This window comes from Xiphophorus couchianus, chromosome 14, assembly GCF_001444195.1.
Source record: "Xiphophorus couchianus chromosome 14, X_couchianus-1.0, whole genome shotgun sequence".
NCBI lineage: Eukaryota > Metazoa > Chordata > Actinopteri > Cyprinodontiformes > Poeciliidae > Xiphophorus > Xiphophorus couchianus.
The window spans coordinates 8,051,861-8,078,070 of record NC_040241.1 but is presented as its reverse complement, the minus strand read 5'-3'; the positions used below and the strand labels follow the sequence as shown (position 1 = coordinate 8,078,070).

The 26,210-nt window shown below is 40.7% G+C and overlaps 1 protein-coding gene across 1 annotated transcript; it reads right to left on the bottom strand.

The window, feature by feature from the left end:
• Window positions 1-1,249: 1,249 nt before the first annotated feature.
• Window positions 1,250-22,538, bottom strand: irs4b (insulin receptor substrate 4b). Its single transcript, XM_028038833.1, has 2 exons — window positions 17,912-22,538; window positions 1,250-5,366 (listed from the first exon to the last, which is right to left on the bottom strand). Exons 1-2 carry the CDS (start codon window positions 21,993-21,995, stop codon window positions 5,362-5,364), a joined length of 4,089 nt encoding a protein of 1,362 aa, XP_027894634.1. The 5' UTR covers window positions 21,996-22,538; the 3' UTR covers window positions 1,250-5,361.
• Window positions 22,539-26,210: the final 3,672 nt, after the last annotated feature.

Sequence of the window (26,210 nt, the reverse complement as noted above, 5' to 3'; positions counted from 1 at the left end):
TGTGGGTCTGGGAACTCCACCCATGGGTGAACTAGTCTTGTTGTTGTCTTTTAAATCTCTGATATTTTGTCTGGTTCTTGATTTTTCCAAGTACTAAAGAATGTAGTGTCTTCCGGGTGTGACCTATAATACGTTCCAGTTACCTGCAACCTGGAGCTGGATATGACGTCAAACCCGAGGTAACGGCTTTCTAGCTAGTCGGAATTTCAACATGGCGACGCCCATAAACCTAGCTTGAAACGGCTCTTAGAAACATTATGTTAAGCTTAACTTTGGATAAGGAAACACCACTTCTAATTTATTCTTTAAAGGGGTTTTAAATGCTGGTCTTGTAAAATAAACATGTTTTCACCACATCTTAGTTCATGTGAAGGTCGGCCATATTGAAAAGCGACGCCCCCATTACAAGTCGGGTCACTCCCAGTTTCCCAGTGAGAAATGCAACTTCGGAGGGCATTCCAGTTTTTGTTTCGGACTGGGAAGTCGGAATTTCCCAGTTCCCAGAACGACGGGAAAGTAGAATAAACACACACACGCCCCGGTGTGTTTCCAATTAACTCAAATCCCAAAACCACAATCCTTAACTCCATATTATTTTTCAATATATTAATTACTAAACCTCTGACATTCTCTAACTCAGGATTTTGCTTTTAGCAAATGAAAAATAATTTAGGTAATTCTGACCTGAAACGGGAGCAGTTTGAAAACATAGAAATTAAAATAAGTGTCTTTCTATTCAATATATGCACTGCAAAAATACACAATATTGCCAAGTATTTTTAGACTCATTTCTAGTGCAAATATCTTAGTAAACTTGAATTCAGACAAAACTAATTTAAAAGTAATTTATCGGGCAAGATATAGGACCTTGTTTTAAGTAAATAATTGCTAAATATGGGTGAAAAAGTGCTTGTTCCATTGGCAAATTATTTCACTTATGATGGGGGGGAAATTGTCTTGGTATAAGTAAATTTATCTGCCAATGGAAAAATCACTTTTTAACCAATATTAAGAAATTATTTACTTAAACGAGCTGCTATTCATTTATGAAAAGACACTTGTAAGTTAGTTTTCACTTATTTCAAGTGTAATGAGTCATTTGCACTACAAAGACCAAATATGCTTGGTATTTTTAGTTACCACTGTGTTTTTGCAGTGTGTAAACTTCTAGTTTGACCTGTAGCTACTGTCATGACAGGTGGTCAGAAAGGGTTTGCAATTATTCTAAAAAGACAACAGAGACGCAAAGTCTTACATGAACACATTTTTATTGCAATAGCTCTATCGAAAGCAAAAAACTTTTGATAAATATAAACACTATGCCGATGCTCAAATCGCGTTCGAGTCCCCCTCGTGCCCCCTTTTCCCTCCACGAGGAAACAAAAAGGGAGAAAGACAGACGGGGGGGAAAAAACAAAAAGGAATAAAAAATAAAACATGGGATGGGCCACCTGCTGAGGTGCCGATCAAAACATGAAAAAAAAAAAAGCAACAACTTTCTTTATTTACACAAGGAGGATTTCCATTTCCAACACAGATCCAGATCTTTTTTTTTTTCCTCTTACACGGGACGTGAAAAGTAATGCACATACGAAGGATACACACCTCCTCTTTCTTTCCCGTAAAGCTAACAAACAACAGCATTCAACTCGGAAAAATAAGAGCACAAGCAGCAGGGCAGAGCGGGAGTCGCTTCTTCTCCTCGGCTTCCACCAAACCTCATTCCAAAAATCAAACGCATTCAGAGGTGGGTGAGGAAGAGAAACAACCAAAAAACAAAATCATAATAATAATCTTGATCCTCATGTTTACCTCCGACTAGTAACTGTACTACACAGCAGCAAATAAACTGGATTATAGTTACAAAAAAAAAATAATTAGGCAGGTTGTTTTTAATACAAATAACTGCAAAATGCCTACGTAATTAAAAAAAAAAACATTTTATTGTTCTGCTTTCTCAAAAAAATAAGATTTTTTTTTGCTTTCTGTAAACTAGAAATATGAAAGAAATCAAAAGATTTGACAAAAATCAAAACTAAAGTTTGCATAATAATAATAATAATATTGATAATGCATTACCTTATGTCATTTCTGCAAGGATATACGAGTCTCCTCATTTTCGTACCCATTTAAAAACATCGAGGACACATCTGAGGTTGCATTGTTGCCAAAAAAACAAAAACAAAACATGAACCCAAACTTTTCTGTAAATCAAAAGAGGTGAGAAATTTTGAAACGACGGGGTGTAGATTTTGAACATGAAGGCAATCCAACATGGACATTTCTGAATAAATTAAGAGGGATTAGTCCACAAATCCCCACAAAACTAACACTACCAGTATTTTTTTTTTCCTGCCATAGCATTAAAACCCAAGCGTAACACGTCGCTGTAGCATAGTAAGTACACAAAAAAAAACAAAAAAAAAATTTTGCAAACAAAACAAAATAGAAAAAAGAAAAGAAAAACCATTTCGTTTATCCCTGGCCACTGCGGGATTAAATCTTTGTTGGATCAAAGGCGGTAAAAGGAGGGCGAATGAAACAAAACCACCTCGAATTGTTCGGTAATATACATGTAAGACACGTCACAGGCTTAAAAACAGCATTTTGTGGAGGTTATTCTACAGTCTTTATATCCCTTTTACCTCCAAATACATGGGGGGGAAAAAAAATCTGTAACCTTCTCAACATGACAAATTTCCCTCTTAACCCGTGTCCTAAATTTTGTTAACACTGGAACTCAAAAAAGGAGGAGGCAGTTCAGTCGGGATGAGGTTTAGCCCCTCGTTTTGATACGGTACCCATCCTGCTGACGATGCCGTGTCAGTGAAAGGCCGTGATCTGGCCGTGCAAAATTTAAAACTTAAAAAAAACAAAAAACGGAGGCAAATAAAACTATTAAATACAAACCAAGTGAACATCAAGCGTCTCTAAAAGACAGAAAGCACGGGCAGAAACGGTAAAGAAACAGGCGTAGTGACGGCATGAGAAAGGAGGCGGTGTCCGGTGTGTCCCCGCCTGCTGCACCTGGGTCGACCGCTCGGGTTACTGGAACCGTCTTCTGACGTCATTTCCCGCCTCTGACGAACACCTGCGTGTGAAAAATCCTGACTGACCGAAATCAAGAGCCTGTGAGAAGGAGTCGCCTTCGTCAGAGCGCGGCGCGTCATTCATGTCGCGTTTGGCGCCTGTACCTGCCGTTCACCACGCTCTCGCATGAACTGTAAGGACCGCACGTGAGGTAAAAGTGAAAGCAACACAAAAAAAAAGGAGCCACAAATGTGTTTCTACTTCAGTATAAACAAACAGTGCTTTGTGCAGAAAACTGAAACAAACCAACAAGCAGCAGAGAGGGGAAATGATACGTATCCACCAGCAAATTCTGAAAAATATTTATTTTTCCCCAAGCAAATAGGTCAATTTTTTTGTTTTCACACTGATGCTCTAGATTGGAAAATGTAATGGTTCTTAAAACCTGTCAAGCTACGCTACACTTCCTTTGTTTTAAACAAATTTAAATTCAAGTCCTCTCAAAAACAATTTAAGCTTCTGTTTTCAGTGACACTTGTTCCCCTTTTGTTTCCACTCCATCGTTTATATTTTTAAGTTTACAAAGTGAGACGCTTCGAAACTGCTGAACTGTTGAGGTTTCCAGCAAAGGAAGCCAAAGTGGAACTGTCCTGATGTTTTCAGTCGTCTCCATTTCCAAGCGGATTTTTAACAATTTCCACTCTGAAAGGTTTTGGGGGTTTTTTTTCAAAAAATGTTTAGTTTTTAGTGGCGACAAAAGTCAGTTTATATGCAGACAAGAGTTGGAAATGGAGCAGAAAATAATGTTAGTTTAGATATCATTAATACCCCCTGGCAGATTTGGGTCTAAAGTAATCTTAAAATTAAAAAAAATAAATAAACATTGACTGGAAGTAATATTAATGAGTTGGAGTGGATCAACCAGAGTCAACCTTTACTTTTTATATGTTGTAGTTACTCTGGCATGTTTCAATCCAAGAATATGTTTCACACAGGAAGATTTTTGGTGGCACACAGTCTCCAACTTCAATTTCCTTATAGAATACTCATTCAATATACCATCAGCTTCAGTAAAATTGACCACCATGCTAATTTATAATGAAAGTATAAAACATTTATGAAAAAAAAAAATATATATATATATGTTCTGAATCTGGAATTTTAATATTAAACTCCATGGTGGACATACTGCTCAAATTCTTTGTTGCAATCTATTTGGCTGTGGTTTTAATACTCCACAAAGTACACAACCTAATTTTTACACAAGAAATGTTGTTGGGTGGTCTCAATCCTCTAAAATGTATGAGAAAATTAGCTGCTGGCGTGGATTCTTCCGCAATATCTTCCCTCTCTGCTGAGTACCTTCAGTCTAGGAAGCAAACTATGAAATGTACCGGGACATCTGTACCTGTTGTACCAAATAAATAGATGTGCAGTCAGTAAAATAAATACTGTAACGCTGTACGTTTTCTTTCTGTAGTAATACACAGATACTGGTGCAGTATTGCAGCAGATTTGGGAGCCGTGTTGTACCTGGGAACTAGCGTGCTCTCCGTGTGTGTGTGTGTGTGAAGCTAAAATGGACCCAGCCACAAGCTTTGTACTAAACAAACTGAAGAAATGTTAAAAAATATATATGTGTATATATCTATAAAGGTCTTCTACAAAAAAAAAAAAAAGAAAAAGAAAATTAACGTTAAATTAAATAAAATTGAGGCTGGATTATCAATAGGGTACAAAAGATTTATGGTAAATGATGACAGAATATTTCAAGCTTCCAAGTTCGTACCATAATGCCGGCGCTTTTAACTCTAAATTTCCCTTTTTAAAAAAATAATAATAATACCGCATAAAGAGAAATGATTAAAAAAAACAACAAAAAAAAACTGCCTGTTTGTGTTGTACACCCCTCGGTTAAAGTTCACTGACCGCTGCGTGCTGGATAGCAGTGTTGAACTAACAGGAGGGGGTGGGTGGGAAGAGCAGCAAACACTGGCAGCATCACTCATTTAAGGGGACGATTAACAGGACAGGATATGCATATAAAACATAAAAACATTAACAATGAAAAACTTAAAAAATAATAATCATAATAATTAAAAAAGGAACAACCCGCAAGCGTTTTTTCTGGTTTGTCATGTTGAAAATGTTGTCTGTGACCAGATGAAAGCAGCTTCTCAGTGTGACTGAAGGTCGAAGGTCACTGTTGGAGGAAGGGGCGGGGTGTGGGGAGGGGCTAAAGGTCAAAGGCAGAGTCAAGTGCCCCGAGATAAGAGATGACGAGGAGCATGAGGAAGAGAAGGAGGAGGCAACATGGTGGACCTCTGCCGCTCAGTCTGCAGAGACAGAAAAACAAATTTTAAAAATGTGTCATTTGTCAGGAATCAACCTCCATAAACATTACGGTACATGGAATAGTTAAAGTGCAGAGTCTTTTGTCATGTTGTCAGCCTGGCATGTATGCGTTTCATTATGTGAGGAACCAACATAAAGTAGCTAATCATTTTGAAGTGCATTAAAAGTCTGAAAAGTGTGGCGAGCAACTGTGTTCATCTGTCAACTTCCCTGTAACTGTTGAAGAGAAGCATCTACTCTGCTTAGTTGTCTGCAGTTGTCACATCATATTTTGTATAGAAGTTTTATGAAAGAACACCATAAATGTACAGATTTGATCAAATGCGATATTTCTGTTAAACATAAACCAACATTACAAAGAAAAAAAAAAACCTCGCCATTTCCTTATTACAAAACTGTGCGGTTTTAGTATCAAGCACTTTCTGAGGCTTGAAAACACCTAAAAGAAGCTCAAGCATTTTCAAGGATTTCAAGCACCTTGTAATAAACAAGTCAATTGCTCTGGGTAAGTAAAAAAAAAAAACCAAAAAGAAGAGGCACTCCTAAAAGTGGCGAGCAGAGATCAAAAACAGAAAACATGTATATGGAGGCTTTATTGACAGCCAAGTTGGACAGAAAATATTAAGTTTTTTCCAACATTTTGAAGCACATTAAAAATGATATAACTGAAAAAAAAATCTTAAAATGACAGCAAAATATAAAAACAAGAAAAAGAAGACTGTCAGAAAAACAAGAAAAAAAAGGCCTGCTAAATAAGTGTAGGTAGTGGACTTTGCTGCCAGAAGACACAGACGCAGACACACACACACACACACACACACACACACACACACACACACACACACACACACACACACCAGTAAGATAAAGTTTGCTTCTTGCCCTGCCATCAAGGGCGAGCTCCGGCTGTCAGGTTGGGTGTCGCTGGCGGCCCGGAGGCCCCGTTTGACCTGTGCCATGGCCGCCGTCCAGCTGCGTTATTCCACTGAGAGCAGCGCTTTGTCTGACAACAATGTCAGAGAGAACCACGACACAATGCAGAAGCTTTGAAATGGGACGGGAGGAGGAGGAGCACTCCCGGAATGCTGCTCCCCTGTTAGCCACCAGGATAGAGGGAGGCATGGAATGATAGAAAGCCAGGAGGAGTGAGGGAGAGCAGACGGTGAACAACAAGGTTAAACCGAAGCACAAACAGGTCCTGGAAAGCAAAAACAACACAACAGGAAGTGGAGAGCAGTAGAAGTAGTAGTATAGAGGAAGTCGCGTACTGATGAGCTGAACAATTGAAATATGAAGGTGAAATAAGTGCATTTCTGGAGTGATAATGCTAACAAGCTAGCAACACAATATGCTACGTCATTCCTTCTAAACAGAGTTTTTTGGGACAGTTTTCAAAAAACTGTTTCGATCTGGAAAGCACATAAACATAACGTGTTTAATAATGGCAGACAACTGAAGCAAAGTTGAAATGTTTTCTACATTTCTGCAGCTAATCTTGTGGAGTGATACACTTCACTTTGAAACACAGAGGCCGTTTGGCAGACCTGAACAGCGTCAACCAAACAATGGGCTGTTGTGAAATTGTACATTTGTAATATCGGCTAACGTATGATTCGAACATTTTTAATTTGTCACTTCAAATTGGCTACATATGACTAGCCGTTGGCTTCCCCCACATGAAGGGTTTATTTACCTTCCTACTGCAGTGAATCACAACCAAAGAAAATCCAAACTAACCTTTAATATTTCATATGGGTCTTCGGTTCAGCGGTAACCAGAACTAGCCCTATTGGACAGCTATATTTCAATGTTGTAGTTTTACTTTAAGTAAAGCTGCAGTATGCAACTTTTATAAGCAATGTTTTTTTTTTTACATATTTATTAACTGTCAGCATGTCGTTACAGTAGAACATGAGAAAAATAATCTGTGAAAAAAATAGATTAAAAAAAAATTTTGTTCTGCTTCCTTCCTGTGGTCCTACTGCCACCAGCAGAACTACACCGCTCCCAGTCAGAATCAGCCAATCAGAGGAGGAGGGCCTTAGCACTGTCAATACTCTCGGCTAGGCTACAGCTAGTTCCCCACACCAAAATAAAAATAAATTATATATTTAAAATTCTCTTGAAAATTAAGCAAATATTTGGAAATTGGCAGCCGTTTGGGCACCTTATAGTTAACAATATAAATTATTTTTTAACACTTTTTTAATGCTAGCCATGCTAACATGCTAAAGGTAGTTGCCCAGGTCCCTCTTGAAAATGAGATCTAGATCTCAATGGGGTTTACCTGGTTAAATAAAGGAAATATATATAGTTTGAAATTTGAACTCTATTATGTCTTGGTGCAAGTGTTAATAAAACCCTGTTTCACAGCGACTCCTCCCCAACACACAACATGCGACATTGCATCTGTTTCTAACATGTATAATTAGTAAAACAAAGATCTGGAATAAGCCATAAATATTTGATATCTCTACAAATCAGAAACAGAAATCTGTGCTTCTATGGTACTTTCTTTTTAAAAAAATGTACAACAGCTCTATGCATTTAGACGTTTAGTAACATACCCTTTAATCATTTTATATTGTTTCATGTTTTACACAAAACTTAAATGCAAACTATAAACAAAAAGGAAAATAAAAAGGGCTGCAGAGTTTGAATAAATCCCACAGGCTCGCTGCACAACCAGTCGTGTAGGAGTGTAGCTATGTGCTAACCTGTTGTCTGTTTTCTTAACATTCTGAATCTTTATATATTTACACAGCAAATAACAAGCTTTAGCTAAACAGTGCTTAATTATAGCCGCGACAATAAAACAAAGTTGACTCTGAACGTGGGCATGCGCCAGGCAGCCAGAGAGCGGCTGAGGGAACGTCTGAGGTCTCTGGGTTTTTCTTTGCAGTCCAGGCGCGGACTTTGATCAAAACAGCGCTTTCAGGACACGGGCCAGGCCGACCTGAGCTGACCTCTCTCCAGTGTGCGTACGCTCCCACACTCGCCACAGAATTGGGTTAGAAAAACACTGTTCACCAAACACCTGCGCTAGCCAGGGGCTCCTGGTGTTGTTGCAACACATGCAGGTGGCTCAGGCCCACCGCCTGTCTCTCCCTCGCCGTCTCTCCCTCCCTCTGTCTCAGCCCCTCTGCACTCGCTGACTCACCGCCTCTCACTCTCTGTCCCTGCGCGTCCCCAAAAACCCATTCACTCGGATCAGACAGACAAAAGGCATCATGGGAGTAAGCCACGAGCCGGGGTAATGAGTTTAGCCGACATCGGTTGGCGTGGCAGCCGAAGCGATGGTCTTTCAGGAGCAGACTACGGGACGAGGGACTTGATTCCCTGTCACCTTGTCAAAAAGTTCAAATTCAAAATACTGGATTTAGGTTGTTCCCGTCAATGAAATCTTCATTATGTTGTGTAGAGATAGTCGGGCTGCTCTAAGTGAAGCATTCATTAGGCATTATTAGATAATTGATATGAAAGTAGCTCTCAGTCCTTTGTCTGCACTCAAATGTCATCAAATGTTGAGCTCAGCAACACGTTTCCATTGACTTGGATGGAACACATAACAGAAACTATGACGGAGTATTAGGGTCAGACTAAGAGTTTTTCTTAATTGGAAGAATGAGTCATAAAATTAGTTGAATAAAGAGACAAAAGTACCAGAAGAAAGTCATAAAATGACTAGAATAAAAGTTGTTTTAATGAGAGCAAAGCTTTGATCGAGTTCTCCAGGTGTGACATGGCCGGCTCGTCTAGAACGTGATTCTTTCTTCAAAATCGACTCAGTAATTTGTACAATTCTTTCAAAGTCCTGAGACTGATAATAATTTGACGTTCAAACATTAAGCATGTTCCATCTGTAAAACTGATACCAAAGTATAACTTCCCAAGATGTCAAATGTTCCTCATTTTAAATGTCTTATTGTTCACAGAGTATAATTATGACTTCGTTCTAGCAGTATTACGACTTTATTCTGGCAATACCAATTTATGCTCATATTTTGACTTTATCATCATACGACTTTTTTCTTGTATTGTTACAACTTTATTCTGGTGAGTTTATTCTCGTGTCATTACGTCACTTTCCTTGTACTATTATGTTGTTATTCTCACAATACGATTTGTCATACGACTAATTTTCTATTCTGGTTTTATTATACTTTATCTTCGCATTATGAGTTTTTTATCGTATTATTATTTATCGTAATTTAAATTTATTCTCATATTTTTATTGTCGTACGACTTTATTCTCGTAATACCACAACTTGGTTCTCGTACGACTTTTTTCTCTAAGTGTGACTTTTCTCATAAAATGACTTTATTCTCGTAATTTATTCGTTTTTTCCTTAGCCTGGCCCCAACACTCGTGCAAGTAACAATAAAATTGCACCAAACGCTACAAATAACTGTGTTGGTGAAAAGTTAAATATTAATGCCAGTGAAGTTTCTTTGCATTTACCACAATTAAGCATTCTCATTCATTCCAACATCTAAGGAAGTTAAGAGTTCAACAAAGCTGAATGACAGCAAACAAGATAAATCCATAAAGGATAAACCCCCCTTAAATAAACATTAGCACACATGTTCAGAGTTTGTTTAAAAAAAACTCTCCAATGTCACATTCCTGTAAGTCCAAAGGTAGTCCGGTCAAATCTTGCTTGGTCATCGCAGTGTGCTTGAGAGGAAAGGTTTACTTTTTTTCCCACTGGGCTTCAACAGCTTCCAGAAAAGCCTCAGTGATAACAAAAAGGAATAAACTTTGAGAAGCTGAGGAAATCTAATCTTAACCTAACTATAGGCTCATGGAGGCAGCCTCCCAAGGTCTGACCATTCAAAAGTCTCAAAAGAATCTGACTCTACAAGCCTTACTTATCAAGTAAAAATGTATGAATAATACTGAACAAGCATGACTCTCTTAGAGAGGTTGTTAAAAATTTAGCAGCAAATATTTGGTACTTCGAGTAAAGATTCACTGATATAAAAATCTGACTCTATATTGATATCCGGTATTAATAGTTGCGTTGTGGCCAACAACAGATATTTATTTAAACTGGAGAAGCAACATTCAGTGTTTTTGAACAAACTTCCAGAAAACTGCATCAACTATGAACCCATCTTTCAGGAATGATTCCGCTCCGCCGGTGAAGTGCGCAGTGCAGAGGAGCGCAGCAAAGACGCATGCAGTTCAGGATTACTGATGTATTAAAAAAAACAAAAAAAACAATTTAACATATAAACAAGCGTTGCTTAGCCTGGCGAGTGGGACAAATAAAGCCTGGCGTCCGATCAGGCTCAACATACACTGGGGGAAACCCTGCACCTCATACAGAGTGGTGGAGAGGTGATGCTGTGGGCTGGTGTTGCCACATTATCTGGGCTCCTTTTGGTCATTTGTTTGGCCATAAACTCCTCTGGACAGTAGCAGTGTTATTGAAGAGTGGCTTCATATTAAACTAATAGAACATAAAAATCTGTTGAATATAAACTAATAAATCAAGGTTTCAGTCTATGATGAGGGCAAACGTTTGAGTGAACAAACATTTAGAAATTAAGCAACTCCTCCAAAAGATAAGCGATACAGTTTCTGTGCTAAAGCATTCAAATGACTTATTCCAGCCAACCAAGGTCTAAAAAACATCAAGTTAAATATTATTTGTATGGTGTATATAGTAGCGATGATGGCAAAAACAACATTTAGTGTGTTTGGCATGGGAAAAAGCAGCTGCTGTTTGTTTGGGCTGCACAGGAAGGTCTAGATAGATCCCCCAAGGCAAAAACTGCTCACAAAGAACCGCTCCTGGATGACATTTAAAACTATGAGAAACACCTTGAAATTCTCTAATACTCCAGGAATTTGGCGACCATTGGGAATCCGGCTAGACCCAACACGCCCAGAGTTTTGAGGTTCAAATTCCTCTTTTAACCAAATATACCCCAGCATTGTCTGGTTGCTAGATTTATATACTCCGATGAGCCCCCCTCCCCCAAAAAACTATAAATTAAAGTTCCACTCAAACAGGAAATGTGATTCTAAAATGATTTTTCAGGTGCTGAAAGGTATAAAATGATCAAAAAAAGTCACGATATGTACAGTTTCAGGAAGCCACAAAATCTTTCCCCTGACAGTCAGATTGCTAGCTTCAAATCAAAATTGCTTCGTGTGCAATCCTCGTGGTTAATAACTCTAACATCTGTCCGCCAACATATGAGGCTATTTAGGAGGTAGAGAAACTGCTGCGTGCAACACACACTGGTACAAGTGTACGGTGGTGGGTTGGTTAGGTGGCGGGGGGTCCTGTTACGAGCAGCACATGCCTCAGACCGGCCCATAAATTTATGTCAGTCTCGAAATAGAGCTGTAAATATAGAAGGGCCTTGCTGTAGAGGTGGGAATGAGAGAGGAAAAGGGCAGCCTTGCACCATCTTCACATCTTCTGGCACATCTTAGTCCCCTGCTGGATTCCCCTTAAGTGATAAGCCTGCCTCACACTCCTGCCTCACGTCCTTTACCACCTCAGAGGCACTTATCCTGGGATGATTTAGAAAGAAGAGTCGGTTCTCTTGCCGGTGCTTTAGCAGCTACTATTTCATTTACAGTTTGCCACCTTGACATCCGCCGTCGTTCGCTTTTCTCCACTTTACAAGGTCTTTATTCACAATCAAACAAAATTCAACTCAAATGACTGAAATTCACTAATGCTGGCCCACACTGTGACTACAGCCAGCGGGTGAAACGCAAATGGGGTTGTGTTTCCTTTGCGGAAACATTGGTTGATACTAAGGCTGGGCGATATGGCCTTAAATCAACCCAACATTTCTATTTGCATCTGCAAATAGAAGAAAATGTGTACTTTTAGTTAAGAGTCACCAAACAAATAAGCACAACTGAACAAATCTAGAAATATATAACTCTACTTCCTTGCTGAAGCCAAAATATTCTTTAATGAATTATATTTCAATTACTCGTTTCCTTTTCAGTTTTTTTTTTTTTTTTAAATTCAGGTAAACTGATTGCAATTTTCTGGCTGATTCTGTTTTTTAACCAATAACAATTTAGTAGCTCAAGATAGTGGTGAAGTTGCTAAGTTGGCTGGAGCGGTGTTGCCATTACTAATTGCCCCCATGGAGAAAGGAAATGTGGGAGAGAGTCTGTGAGTTTTTTGAAGAGGAATTTTGTTTACAGAAACATTATAAGTTCATTTTGTCATTAGAACCAAGGCCTGCAGAGCACCATCATCTGGAAACCACTGCAATAGCTGTGTACAATTCAATTACAATTTCAATAAAAACACCAAATTTGAGCTATTTTTTTATTTATTCTCATTATACATACCAAATAACATTTTCAAGATTTAGCCAGAAGTCTTCTGCCAACTGGATAAGAAAAAAAAAATCTACACAAATCAAAAATCAGCCTTCACCTCAATCCATCCCCTCCCCCCTGGTCTCCTCTGGGTCAAAAATCCAGGTGTACCTCAGTGAGTTCAGCTCTGCCGCTGAGAGGAAATGCATTCCCGAGTGATGATGCGCTTCCTCTCAGCTCCGCTGTGTGTCTTAACATGCCGCCGCGGCAATTATGGCGCCGCATCAAAGGCTGCCTGCCATGACTCAGTGCAAACAAACGCACATGGACCTGGATGCAGGGGGGGAAAGACTGCACACACACCGGCCGACACATGCGTGCGACACTCCTTATGCTTCACGAACGTGAACTGAATAGATTCTACATAAACTAGCAAGTGGATAAACAAACCGGTGATGAAAAGGAAAAGCAATCTGACGAAACATTTAAGCAAACAGTAAATAAAGAGAAGCAATCAACCTGGTTGGTAAGGCTTAAAAAAAAAACATGTATATGGAGCATATTTACTTAAATAATTTAATAATCTGACTGCTGGAAGAAGGTGCTCTAGTGAGACTTGATAGATGATGAATGAAAACAATTGCAGGAAAATCCAGAAACAAAACCTTTAAGATGTTGCAACGCAAAGCCTTTCCGTGAGTTAGAATGGCCTAGTCAAAGTCCAGACCCAAATTCAATGAAAATACTCGAGCAAAACTAAAAACCCAATCCAATTTGTCTTAGTTGTTAGTACTTTGAAGAAAAAGGCAATAATTGCAGTCCCCTAAAGAGCAATTATTTTTAACAACCAATGCAATTCAGTAATCTTATATACACGACTTCTGAAATCATGATTTAAACAAAAAAATACAAAGGTACTTTAAATATGTAGATTTAAAACTAAAATGTTATTTTCCTAGAGACATCCCCAAAATCATGTGTGCAATGCGCAAAGCTGCGAATGTCGGAGTGTTCACAGTGCTAGGTCGCTAATTTGAGAAAAGGATCTGTGACGATTCGAAACTACAGAAAAATCTAACTCTGATCAGGAACAAAGTGGCAGTAAATGCAAAAGTTTCTCCAAAGTGAAATACTGGAAAGACAGTAACTGATAAAATGATATGATGATATGGTTATGCATTTCTGTACGTAAACTGGATGAGTCTGTTGTGAAATAGCCCTGTAGAAATTAATATGACTGACTTGAATTCTGGAGACCGTTTCTAAAAAGTATGCCATTATACTAGACTAACTTGAAAATCAAACTTAAAAACCAACAAGCATATGTGCGGCTGTATGTTTTCAGGTCTTAAAAAGTTATGGTTTCAAAAAATATCAAGACTTAAAACAGTTCCACATAACCAGGATAAAAGTTACAAACTGAACATTTCCAAATCAATTCAATATTTTATGCATGTTACGTTTCAACTTAGATAACATAGCAATTTGCAAAACGATTTCTTTGAAGTATACAGATAAGATAAACTGCAATCGGAGATAAATAGAAGAGATTATACGGAATAGTCTGTCTTTACAAACTGCAATCCCACATTTCTTTAGAAAATGCTTTATAAATCAGTTTACAAAGCCTTATTCAAAATAAGGTCTTAATTACTTTAATACAATATTGTTAAACATGAATGGGGAAGGGGAAGCAGTATGGAACAATTTTTAGACTTAATAAAACGAAAAAAATCTAAAGATAACCTTTTAGTAAAAATACCAAGATTTCATTGTATTTTCACAATTGATATAATTTGATAAAGAAAAGGATCAAATAAGCTCACTCCTAATTATTTTTGTTGTAGTTTTGCAGAATATTGTTAGTTTGTAAGAGCTTAATTTATCTGACTTCTAACAATGCTGTTGCCTCCTTTCAACCAGCTGAGTGGCAGTGAACAGCAACAGGTGGGAGAGGGACGGGTCTGTCTTAATCTACGCATTGCACAACACTTCATATAGACTTCAGGCCACAGGAATGATTTTTCAGGTTTTAAATTGTACCTTTTTATATACTTAATATACACACAATGGTTGTGTTTATTTATATAGCTCCTATTTGAAATGCATTACAAATCCCAGCTAAAGGCCTTTTACAAATCCAATTCAGCGCAAATTCAATTTACATCAACACATTTCATTGCAGTATAATCTAATCATAGTCACAAATGATCATAATCAAGTTTATAAAATAATACCAAAGATGCATCAATTAATCAGCCATAATTGGTTACCCTTTTTCTAGTGGCTGGTCATATAGGGACTAATGTATTTTGCTATTCATATCACAACTAATATTAAGAACTCAAACCATTTTCCTTCTCTAAATGCATCAGCCACAAGTATGTTTTTATTGGTTTTCATTTACCGTGCGATGCCCTCTCAGATAAGCAACAAACGATAGATGAAGGGATGTCGTTAGTTTGGTGAAAATCCAATAAATAGTTGGGATTTACACTTTAATATGACAGTATCAAGGCCACACTAAGATTTCTGTTTGAGTTACAAAAATAACATTTGGAGACTAAATTTATAGTATTATGACAATAAAGTCATTATATTCATAGAATAAAGATACAATATTACTTCATTCAAATAATATATTTTGATTCTGGTAATGAGCTTTTCCTCATTTTTTAAACGTTATTCTGGTAATGACTATTCTCGTACCATTACAACTTTTTCTTACATTACGACTGTCCTCATAAAATGACTGTCATATAACATTATTCTTGTATTATTATCACTTTATGCTGGTAAGATTGTGATTCCATTTTCGAATTATTGCTTTTCCCCCCCCTTATTATTATTACCTTGTTCTTGTGATTTCTTTTTTTCCCCTCACAATGTTACTACTTTATTCCCATAATTTATTTTTCTCTTAGTCACAGCCATTTGTGACTAAGAGAAAGTACATATGTGAACCTCAACATATATGTACTTTATGTGTTAAGGTACATATGTATTTATGTACTTTTAGGCCTGTCGGGATAAATGATAAATCGATTAATCGTACCATAAATTAAAACTATCGATGTCATTTCAATTATCGGCATTATCTCTCTTCCGGCCTTTTTCTCTTTCTGTTGATGACACCGAATAAAAAAAAGCTCAACTCCGGTGCTCTCCACTGGCTCTTCCCTTCCTCATTTCCTTAGTGTAAAGCCCAGCGCAGACTACACGATCTTAGAGCTGTCGGCCTATTGTCAGCCCATTTGTAAACCTGACAGATCACACATTAGCCGACAGAAATCCTAGGTATAAAGGTTCCATCGGGTTCGGTCCTGCCATGTGGTGTCCAACAATGGGCACAAAATAATGGCTACAAGTCCAGTTAACTAATTTTAAAACCAGGCATTAATCAATGCTTTACTACAATCTACCTGCAATGCATGTGGCTAGTGTCAGCGTAAAGTCCTGACTGAATGAAAATCATTAGAACCTATTTACGTCACGTTAACGAAGAACAGCTGAAAAGTTACCGGGTTTATCAACTGCAGTAGCAATTTCGCTCCAACTCCTCATCTTGTCATTTCTATATTCTTTGCATGTTGAATAAACATTAATGTTGTTTCCAAGTTCACTGGACTTCGGGTTGCGCGTGTCAGCTGTTTGGGATTCCCCGACGTAACTTCCCCTCAGAAAACACGGAGGGGAATCCTCGCTTTCTGATTGGCTGCCTGTCACATTCAACAGGCTGGGTTAAGCTCCCAGTGGGGAAAAACCCCTGATTTGGATCGGAGCGGCAACAACGATCTACCGTAACACACCACACAATCTTAGAAAGACCAACGTTTTAAGATTGTTGTAAGGGGAAAAATAGGAGCAAAAATCATGTAGTGTGAACTATTGCATCAGGAAGTTGATGTGCCCATTTTCTCTATTTAAATCTAATTATTACTGAAGGGCAACATAATATACAGACTTCATAATCTGCCCTCTTTTGGTTGAATGCAGTATTTATTTACACTTTGGCTTTATGTTGTTTAGTTTTTATCAAGTACATTTTTTGTTAATGGAGACTGAGAATCCATTTTATTTTTGGTTGTTTTGTTTATTTTGTTTATCAGCTCCAGTGTTAAATATTCTTTTGAAAATAAAGTGCATCTATCTTTGGCAGGAAATCACATGCATTATTACATCATTTCCATTAAATCAGTGTAAAAAGGTCTTCAGACAATATTATCGTTTATCGCAATAATTTTTTGAGACAATTAATCGCTCAGCAAAATTTGTTATCGTGACAGGCCTATGTACTTTAATGCATAAATGAGAATACTGGGGTTTTTTCTAATTCCTTCACTTTGTCATTTAAAAATACAATCTTCAACAAACAATCAATCTACATTTTTGGTGTTTTAATTCTATAAGAAAAAGAAAATCTGAATCAGTCAAGACCAAAATCAAAAATTTTTCTGACACTGAAAACCAGAAATAAGCCAGGCTGCTCCATTCTCTATGGCATTTAAACATTATACAGTTTTTATTTAAGAATTCTAATAGAAAATAAGGAAAGTGGATTAATTAAATCACTGCAAAGCTACACAACAACTGTTGTTAAGTTAAATGTGCTCCTAAAACAATGTTTTTCAAGGCAAATGTTTCCAAAACATAAAAATGTCTCAAGTGAATGGCTTAAAGCAGACAAAAAGCGATTAAACACAGACAGACACACACACAAGTAAAATCTGCATACATGCTGACAGAAACAAAAACAAGTGCACAGACAGGAACACAGAGACGCCGCCGCCAGCTAGGGCCTTTTTTTAGGGTGACTCAGTCCACAGCTGACCTAAGATAAACCTCTCTTCATTGAGAAAACAAGCCGTCTACCAGTCTGCTGGCACAAAACGCAAATAAAAAAAGAAAAAGAAAAGCGGGGCCTAAAAAATGAACCACACATTTGTGCCTCTTCCTGAAACAGCGCCGTTACAGCCGAGGCTGCAGTTCCCCAGACAGAAGCCTTCAAAGACAACAGCTGGCAGCTTCAAGTGTCAGAAACAGAAGATCTCACAGAGTTGATTTAGAACAGAATATACACTTTAAAGAGCTGCACATTGATGTAAAAGGGCTCAAAATAGCACAGTTATTTTAGACCCATAACACTTTTTTTTCCTTTTACTCACTTCTAATTTGAAACAAAGTCTGAGATGGCATCAAATAGAAACAAGTCAAACTCACCCTTGGTTGCTGTGGTGACTCCATCTGATTTGGTGAAGTCTATGCTGGCGTAGGCTCCATTCTCTGGCAGAGGTACCATTCCTGGTGGCGCCACTGATGCATTCCCGCCGCCGCTGCTACTGGCCCCTGGCGCTCCTGCGTTGCTCCCGTCTTCCCTCAGCTCCAAGGCGATGTAGTTGAGGCCGTTCTGGTAGCCGACGGACGTGTTCCTGCACATTCTGCTGGTGCCAACCCCCGAGGAGGCGGACGCTGGGATGTTCCCGGACATGGTGTCGGTTTCTGCGTTTCTCACCTGGGCCTGGTGAGCTGGCGAGTCTCCTGCGCCCTCCAAGGACATCCACACGCTGTCGAAAGATGCCGAGCTGGCCCACCTAGAGGTCTGTCCCTCCGTTTGGTAGGATCCATTGGCGTTCGGGGCTGAAGGGTTGGACAGAGACGGATGGGTGGCTGAAGACGAAGGAGTTGAATTAGAGGATGAGCTGGAGGAGAACGTCTCTGAACTGTGTCTCCTCCTGCCTTGGGGGTCCGCTCGCACCACCTTGGGCTCCAGCTGTTGGGTCGAAGAAGGGTGAGGTGGGGAAATGGTGGACGAGGAGGTGGTGGAGGCAGGGTGACCATAGCGTCCCTCTATGACGCAAAGATGCTGCAGCATCGCTGTGGGGCTTTGAGTCCTCTCACCTCTGCTGAGGTTGAATGACATGTCCGTGTAATCGTCTCCTACCGACCTCCAGTGACCGCCTGAACCGGAGACCCCAGAGCTGTTAACCAGAGGTCGGATGTAGCTGGGCGGGTTCCAAGGAGCAACGAGGCTGGGCCTGGGCGACTGGTTCTTACCCAGACACCCAGTGGCATCATGCTGGTCCGACCCAACCTCCACACTCATGTAGTCTTGGGGAGGAGAGCAGAGAGCGTCGCTGGATACCAGGGAGGGGGCTTCATCTTGAGTGGACAAGGGATAGGGAGGGGGCTGCTGTTGGTGAGGGAAGTGTTCTCCGAACTCAATATTGATATACTCTCCGGGACTTGAGGGCCCTTCGCGTGGGACGCTGGTGACTGGGACAGACCTTGTAGCACACGAGGTCTCTGTGGCGGGCTCGCCGACCCGCAGCGGGCCATGGAAACTCCTCCTGCCTAAAGGAAGGCGGGTAGGCCTCATGACCCGTCGGTCAGCCATTGCAGCAGTTGTATGGTGAGCTCCATAGGGAGGAGGTGGGTGGGAGGGAGTGGAGGTGTTGCTGCCCCCTCCTATTCTTTTTTCTGGCACCAACAGTGAAGCAGTCGCAACTGACGAATACACTGGTTTGGCAGGGGAACTCATGGGTACATATTCCCCATCCTCTCTCTCTTCCCTTTCCCTATTGGGGGCCTTATAAGAGCGGGGGAGAGAGAAGTAAGGACTGTAAGACTTCAGGGGCCCCTCGGGAGTTCCTGGTGTGTAATACACAGTGCTGTCTTCACCTGGGAGCTTGCGACCACAGCCGCTGTAGGACATGTCCATATATTCTCCGTTTTCAGGTTTCTCAGCCATGCTGTTACTTCCACCAACACCAGCAGCGCCAGGTCCACCGGGAGAGACCTGGAGAGGAGAAGGAGAGGTGCCACTGCTCCCTGGGAGCATCATCATGTAGCCGTGAGAGTCCGTGGAAGATTGTGGGTTATGGTGGGCTGAGCGCGTGCCTAAAGCTGGGCTGTGGAACTGGGGTGAGTGGGAGACCTGGTAGGAGTAAGAAGAGGGTTGCATAGGCATGTAGTCAGGAGGAGTGTCCCGAGGCGACGCCGCTGCTACGCCGCACATCATGGGCATGTAGCCGCTGTCTTCCTTGGCAGAAGAGCAGGAAGAAAGAGGGGGGCGTTCGGCTCCGGCCTCCGACCTGGAGAGTGTTGAGGGACGGCTCTGCTGACTGTGTTCGGAGCATGAGCTGTAGTCGGAGCGAAGTGAGGAAGAGGAAGAGGACGGCCCACCCCGGAGCAGCCCGCTCCCAAATGGCAGCACCAAGTCTGACCCCTCATCCAGCGAGAGGTTCGTCTGGGTCATTTTCTGATAAGTGGCTACTCCAGAGGCTCCGGTCACACCGGCAGCTGCTCTGGAGAAGGAGTGCGTCCTCCTCCTCAGTAATGAGGAAGAAAAGCGCTCATCCTCGGTCGTTGAGGTACTCTCATCGCGCGGTGTCTCACATCCACTGTTGTTTCCAGAGCCCACACTGGTGCCGAAAACGTCCCGGTTCCAACCCATGGCCATGTAATCGTTGAGGCAGTTCTCCTCTCTGATTGGTGGGGTGTTGCCCAGAGAATCCGGCGTGTTACTCCTCACCCGGAAGTACCGGAAGTCACCGGGACTGGAGCCGTACTCATCGGAGGAGTTAAAGCCTCCATCGGATGGGGAGCCACATATAGAGGCGCTTGATGGGCGGGTGAGCGTGTCAGAAACAGAACCATGGCCGCTGCTGGAGGAAACGCTGACTGGGCTGGTGGTCGAGGGGAAGTGGGAGACAGGAAGTGAGGCTGAGCGGGCGTGACAGGTGGAGGGGATAGCTCTGACGTAGCGGTTGCTGGTAGTACTCGTGCCAGCATTTCCTGTTGCAACACCACTCCAGCTGCTGCCACTCCCACCGCTGTCCTGGCGACCATGGGGAACACGGGCTGCGTTGAGGTGGACCAGGCTTCCCGTGGCAGAGCGAAACGGCCGATTCATCGTCCCCTCGCCTTCACTAGACGTGCGGAAGCGATAGCCGCTCGCACCGGAACTTTTACTAGAGGGTGGCGTGCCGACTACAGACTCCGTCCTCGACCGCCGCTGCAACCCGGTCTGACTTGGAGGGAGGTTACCCAGGTGGCGTCGCGTGGTGATGAACGACATGGGGTTGGAGCCTGAAGACTGGCTTTTGCTCCTCGGCCGGAATTCTGCAAAAGCTTTCAGGGCTTTCATCGTTTCCAGGATGGTCTCGTGCATGTTCTGGGCCACCACCGAGTCATCCACCTGCATCCATATTTCCCCAGGCCCGATGGAGGAGGAGCGGCCCACCTCTATGAAGAAGAAGCTCTCAGAGTGTCCACAGCGCCTAATGTTCATCAGCTGGAGGTTAACGCAGGGGGTTTCAGAGTTCAGTTTAACGAGGTGAATGGTTTTAGTAGACAGGCATAGCCGGTAAACACCTGTGAGGTTTTTAGTTTGACCCAGTCCTTTAGGTTTAACATTAACCTGCCAAACCTCCTTAAACACAGTCCCAGGGCTGACTGTACCATAGCCATCATCTAAATCATCAGAGTCCACGTGCCCCCTCTTCCCCTCACTCATCAACTCACTGATGGCCACATACCAATCCTCCTGCTCCGTCTCGTTTTCAGCCACAATAGCAAAATATTCGTCCTTAGTGTACAGGGCAATGAGGTGTTTGTTTTTAGAGTCCGCCCTTTTGTTCACCGTGAAACACTGGTAGAGGTAAATAACCCTCTTCGGAGGCGAAGCGGCCACCGCTCCTCCGCTCGGGGCGGCCGCGGCAGCAGCGGTGCGCAGGCTGTTTCTGAATTTCTTCTCGCTGTCGTAGTATTCCAGACGACTCGGCCCCAGATGGCTGGCAGCCCGGAGCACGAAAAACCGCTTGTGTCCGTGTTTCTGCTTTCTCAAATAGCCGCACTTTCGAATATCATCCACGACTTCCGAGCTGTTAGCGACGGTCACAGCGGCGGATACATGGCCGCTGCCGCTAGCGGCGGGGTACTCGGCTGTGTGTACCTGGCTGATGGAAGAGGAGGAGGAGGCTTTTCTGCCCGGGGACTCGGTGGTGTTTTCCCCGGAAAGATGCTGCTGTGGAGCCAGCTGGTAGTGATGGTGCTGCTGTTGATCCTTTGGCGAGTCGAGGCTGAGGTTTTGGTGGTGGTGAAGGTGATTGTGGGGCGGCAAATGTTGGTGAAAACGAGAGCCGCTTCCTCCGCCGCCGATATTAATTAACGGGGAAGGGGGTTCCCCGACTGAGCCGTCTCCGTTTGTGTTGGCGGCCGCAGGACTCGTCCCCACGTCCCTCTGCTGAGGCTCTACCATCAACATAGCCGCCTTACCCTCCTGGTAATTCGTGAAGTTAGCCATCAGGGAATATAAGCAAAGGTCACTTTAGTAGCAGGCTAATCCGAGTGGACTCGGACCCCATTCTTGTTTTGGGAGACGAAGCTCCTGAGTCCGGCTAGGCCAGCTAACGGTGACTCGTACGGCTCAGATTTGCAATCCTCACACACCGGCTTTGTTATTCCGCCTGCACAAAACGCGTCTCTCCGACTCTTTTCGGCGACGAATACACTCCACCGTTGGCTTTTATCACGAAATAAAGCCTACCGTGTAGAACATGGCCACGCTCAGCCTTGCCTCTGTAACCGGGAGGATCCAGCTAGCTCCTTTAGCAATCCGTTCCCTTCTACTCCTGTACACATCTCTACGGGCCACAGCACAAACAACACATGACCCTCTGCGTCAGCCAGCAAGCGGGAGGAAGAAAGACTCAAATACCGGCTGTGATTGGCCCATCACTTTGACTGACACGTCATGACAGACGCCTGGACCAATCGCTGCAAGATATTAGCACTTTGCGTCAATGCGTTGAACCAATCGTGTTCCAAAGATACAACAAACGTTTATAAATAGGAGGTGACTTTTGCAGGCTTTTTTACGGTGTCCAAAAAGGGATCTCAGACCTGTAGAAAGAGCAACAATACTTCTGTCCAACTTTTACATAGATATTTAATGGTCATTTGTATTATAATGAAATTTTTGTTGAATAAACAAACGCTTTAAATTAAATCAACCGGTCAATCTGTCAATAAATCAGTTTTTATTGATAAAGCACTTACATGCAGTTAAAGATAACACAAAACTCTTTACTGTGGTTAAATAGAAGAACAACAACATAGACTACAATGACAGAAAATGCAAAATAAAGTACATAAATAATAATAATAATAATAACTATTATTATTATTATTATTATTAATAAACTACAATAAGTAAAATATAGAGTTGAGAAAACACAATCATATTTTTGTCATGAGAAAATTGTAGCAATAGATATAAAGAGTGTCATTAAAATTCTAAAACATACACAAAAGTGTATCATAAGAAATAAATGAAGATAACATAAAACTAATATTTAAAATAAACCCCACTGTAGTAAAAAATATGTATAAATGGTTTCCTTAGATCAAATGAAAAATGAAATATAAAAACAAAAATCTTGTTGAATAGTCAAATGCTTCAACCTCACTTTGTCTGCCTTATTCCTCAGTAATATTTTGTCGTCACGTAACCTCAGAGTAGCTATGCAGCACTAAATGCTTACTGAGAGCGCCGACATGTTTGGGGAAGAGTCCTCTAGGAGGAGAACCCTCTCCCCCACCCAGGGGAGGTATCAGTGTTCTTCCACACTGCGGAGAATGCCATGCTCGGCTTTCCTGGCTTCCGCTATGCTTTGCCTACAACCATTCACTTTAACCTTTTCTCTCAAGTACCTTCCAAGCTAATGAGTGGGATCATATGTTGTGCAGGTGACCCCAGAGGGAATCGCACCCCTAGTTCCATGCAGGACCACCTGTCAGGCTCTGAGTAATTTGTCCTTGTGCTCGACGAAGACCTAAAACGTAATTTAGAATTATTCCAGTGCATGGGAGAACTCTGTGCAAGGGTAAAATAATATGACAATTTAAGTTATACAGCTACTTAATGCGTACTTATCGCTAATGATGCATACTGCAATCATAGGAATGAAAGAACTGATGACAAGAACCCTTAACTACTGACTCATCTTGAAGTGAGACAAACACCAGACTGAATTGTTACACTTTCTTCTTTTTATTGTAAACAAATTACATTTATGACATTCAAGGAAGCAGTGAGACTTCTATATAGTAACACTTATTTGGCATTAGTTATAAATTAAACCTCAATTATGTATTATAGGATAAAATAATGAATATAATCATAGAATAAATGCATTTACTCACACTAAGGTCTGTTTAGATTATTTAGTTACATGTTATCAAATTTTATCACGTATATATGTTTATATACATATAAACAGTGGAAAGTTGGTTTCTTCTTAGCTACTGTTAGTTCCTATACAACATATGCATGCATGCTTTATCATGATAAAGCATGGCCTTTCCATTGAAACACTCAATGGCCTATTGTAGCTAATGCTAGCTGGATATTTCAGTAGGCAAATAGGTTGAAGAAGGGTTATTGTGACCCAAACAATTTAGTTACAGCTTTCTCTTGAGTAATGGGCCATTAGAGAAAAGATAAAGCTGTAACTGAATGTTTGGGTCACAATAACCCGTCTTCAACCTATTTGCCTACCCTACAGAAATATGTAGCTAGCATTAGCTACAATGAAAATTGTAACCAATGCTAACAATTTTATGAATCTACGCCCTTTACCAATGATTCAAGATCCCCAAAGCTTCTTTCTTTAATTGCAATTTGAATTGTTTTTGAGATATTGAAAATATGTAGCTACAAGAGAAAATAAACATTTTCATGCATGCTATCTGTTGCTAATCCTAACTATATATTAGCTAATGCTTATTAGCATCAGTGAAAGCTATTTAAAGTTTAAGACTTTCAAGTAACTTATGGGTTGTTTTTTTTACCTGACAGACCAATATTGTGCTCAATTGGTTGTTAAACCAGTTAACCTCCAAAAATTGAAAAGTAGCCTTTGTGATTTTTTTTGCATGAAAGTGTTTTACTGGATGAGCTAGAAAATAAGTACAGAAGAATTATCTCAATAACAAGAAATGTTCTAATTTTAACAACATACTGCTCCATTATTTATCTAAGTCTGGCAGTTAAACGCTTCCATATTGAGGCCTAAAATCCCCATGAAGTTACAAAATTTGCGTTTAAGAGCAAACAAGAAACTGAGTAAATTTTAATTAAGATTAGCAAACTATCTCAAATTTAGAGCTGATGTAGCGACTCGGTTATAAACATATTTTTGGTTTTAATGGATGTTAGTTGCTGCTAAATTTGATGAATTTACAGTCAATATTAATGTTTATGAAGTTTGACATTTGTCCAAATGGCAAAAGGAATTGAACCTTGATTATTATTTTTTTCAGTGCTTAGATTTTGTGATCAAGCTAGCTCTTAATCCTCTCAGGTATTTCTGCTACCCCATCATTAACCGCATAAATCAGTTTCACTATCTCCAACTCCTCCTCTCTTTAGCTCTGTTACAGGACAACCGGACACCATTATGTCATCTGAAATACCGTTCTTAAATCTCTCTCACAATGACGCCTAGCTACCAGCTGAGTCAACCGGCCACCTAAATCCTCCCAGGGGAGATATCAGCTCTTTTTCGATGGAAATCTAGTTCTTCTAACTGTGTCTGTCATGAGACCTTCCTGTACTTTCATCTGCCGACTATGCTTGGGAGAACAAATCATATTGTGTGTCTTCCCTTGTTTCCGTCTCCGGTTTTAAAGGTGTGGAGGAGAATTTTAGTTCTACTTCCTCTGAGATTTTCAAACTGTTGACTTTCTCGCACAAAGTAATCCACCGGGGTTACGTCATCATGGCTTTGATATTACGCTTTCTCCATTTTCGTATTCTTCTTCTAGCTCTTTTCTTTGGAGTTTATAATAAATAAATGTTATTTTGGGGTGTTTTACTGAACATTGTTTACAATACAAAAAACCAAAATTTTACCAAGTATTTTGTGTTCAGTTTTTAGTGCAGATATAACTTTAAAGTAGCTTTTCAGCAAGATACATGAACTTAAGTTTTAAGTCAAAAGTTCCTTAATACTGATGAAAAACGACTAGTTCCACTGGCAGATTATTTTACTTATTCCAAGACATTTTTCCAATGTTATAGGTGAAATAATCTACCAGTGGAACTAATATTTATTCATGAATACTAAATAATTATTGGCTTAAAACAACCTCCTCTTTCTTGCTGAAAAGTTAAAGTCAGTGAAAGTCAGTGTTGTCTGGACTGAAATGAGAAAGTGAAAAATGAAAAACATTAACGTTTACTGAAAGTAAGAATTTAAAGCAGTTAATTAATTATATTAATTGTAATTAAAGTAATTTAGCTTGTGACACTGTGAGGAATCTAGTCCAAGTGAGCTACTCCCATCTCTTGATTGACAATTACAACACTGCTCCCTCTGCTGGCCTGAACTGTATCTTACAGTAGATTTTCTACATCTATTGTACTTGTAACAAAGAAGCGGAGTCAACAAAGCAGAACCCCCCCTCCCCCCCCCCCCCACACACACACGGGGAGCACAAAAGGGGAGCATACCTC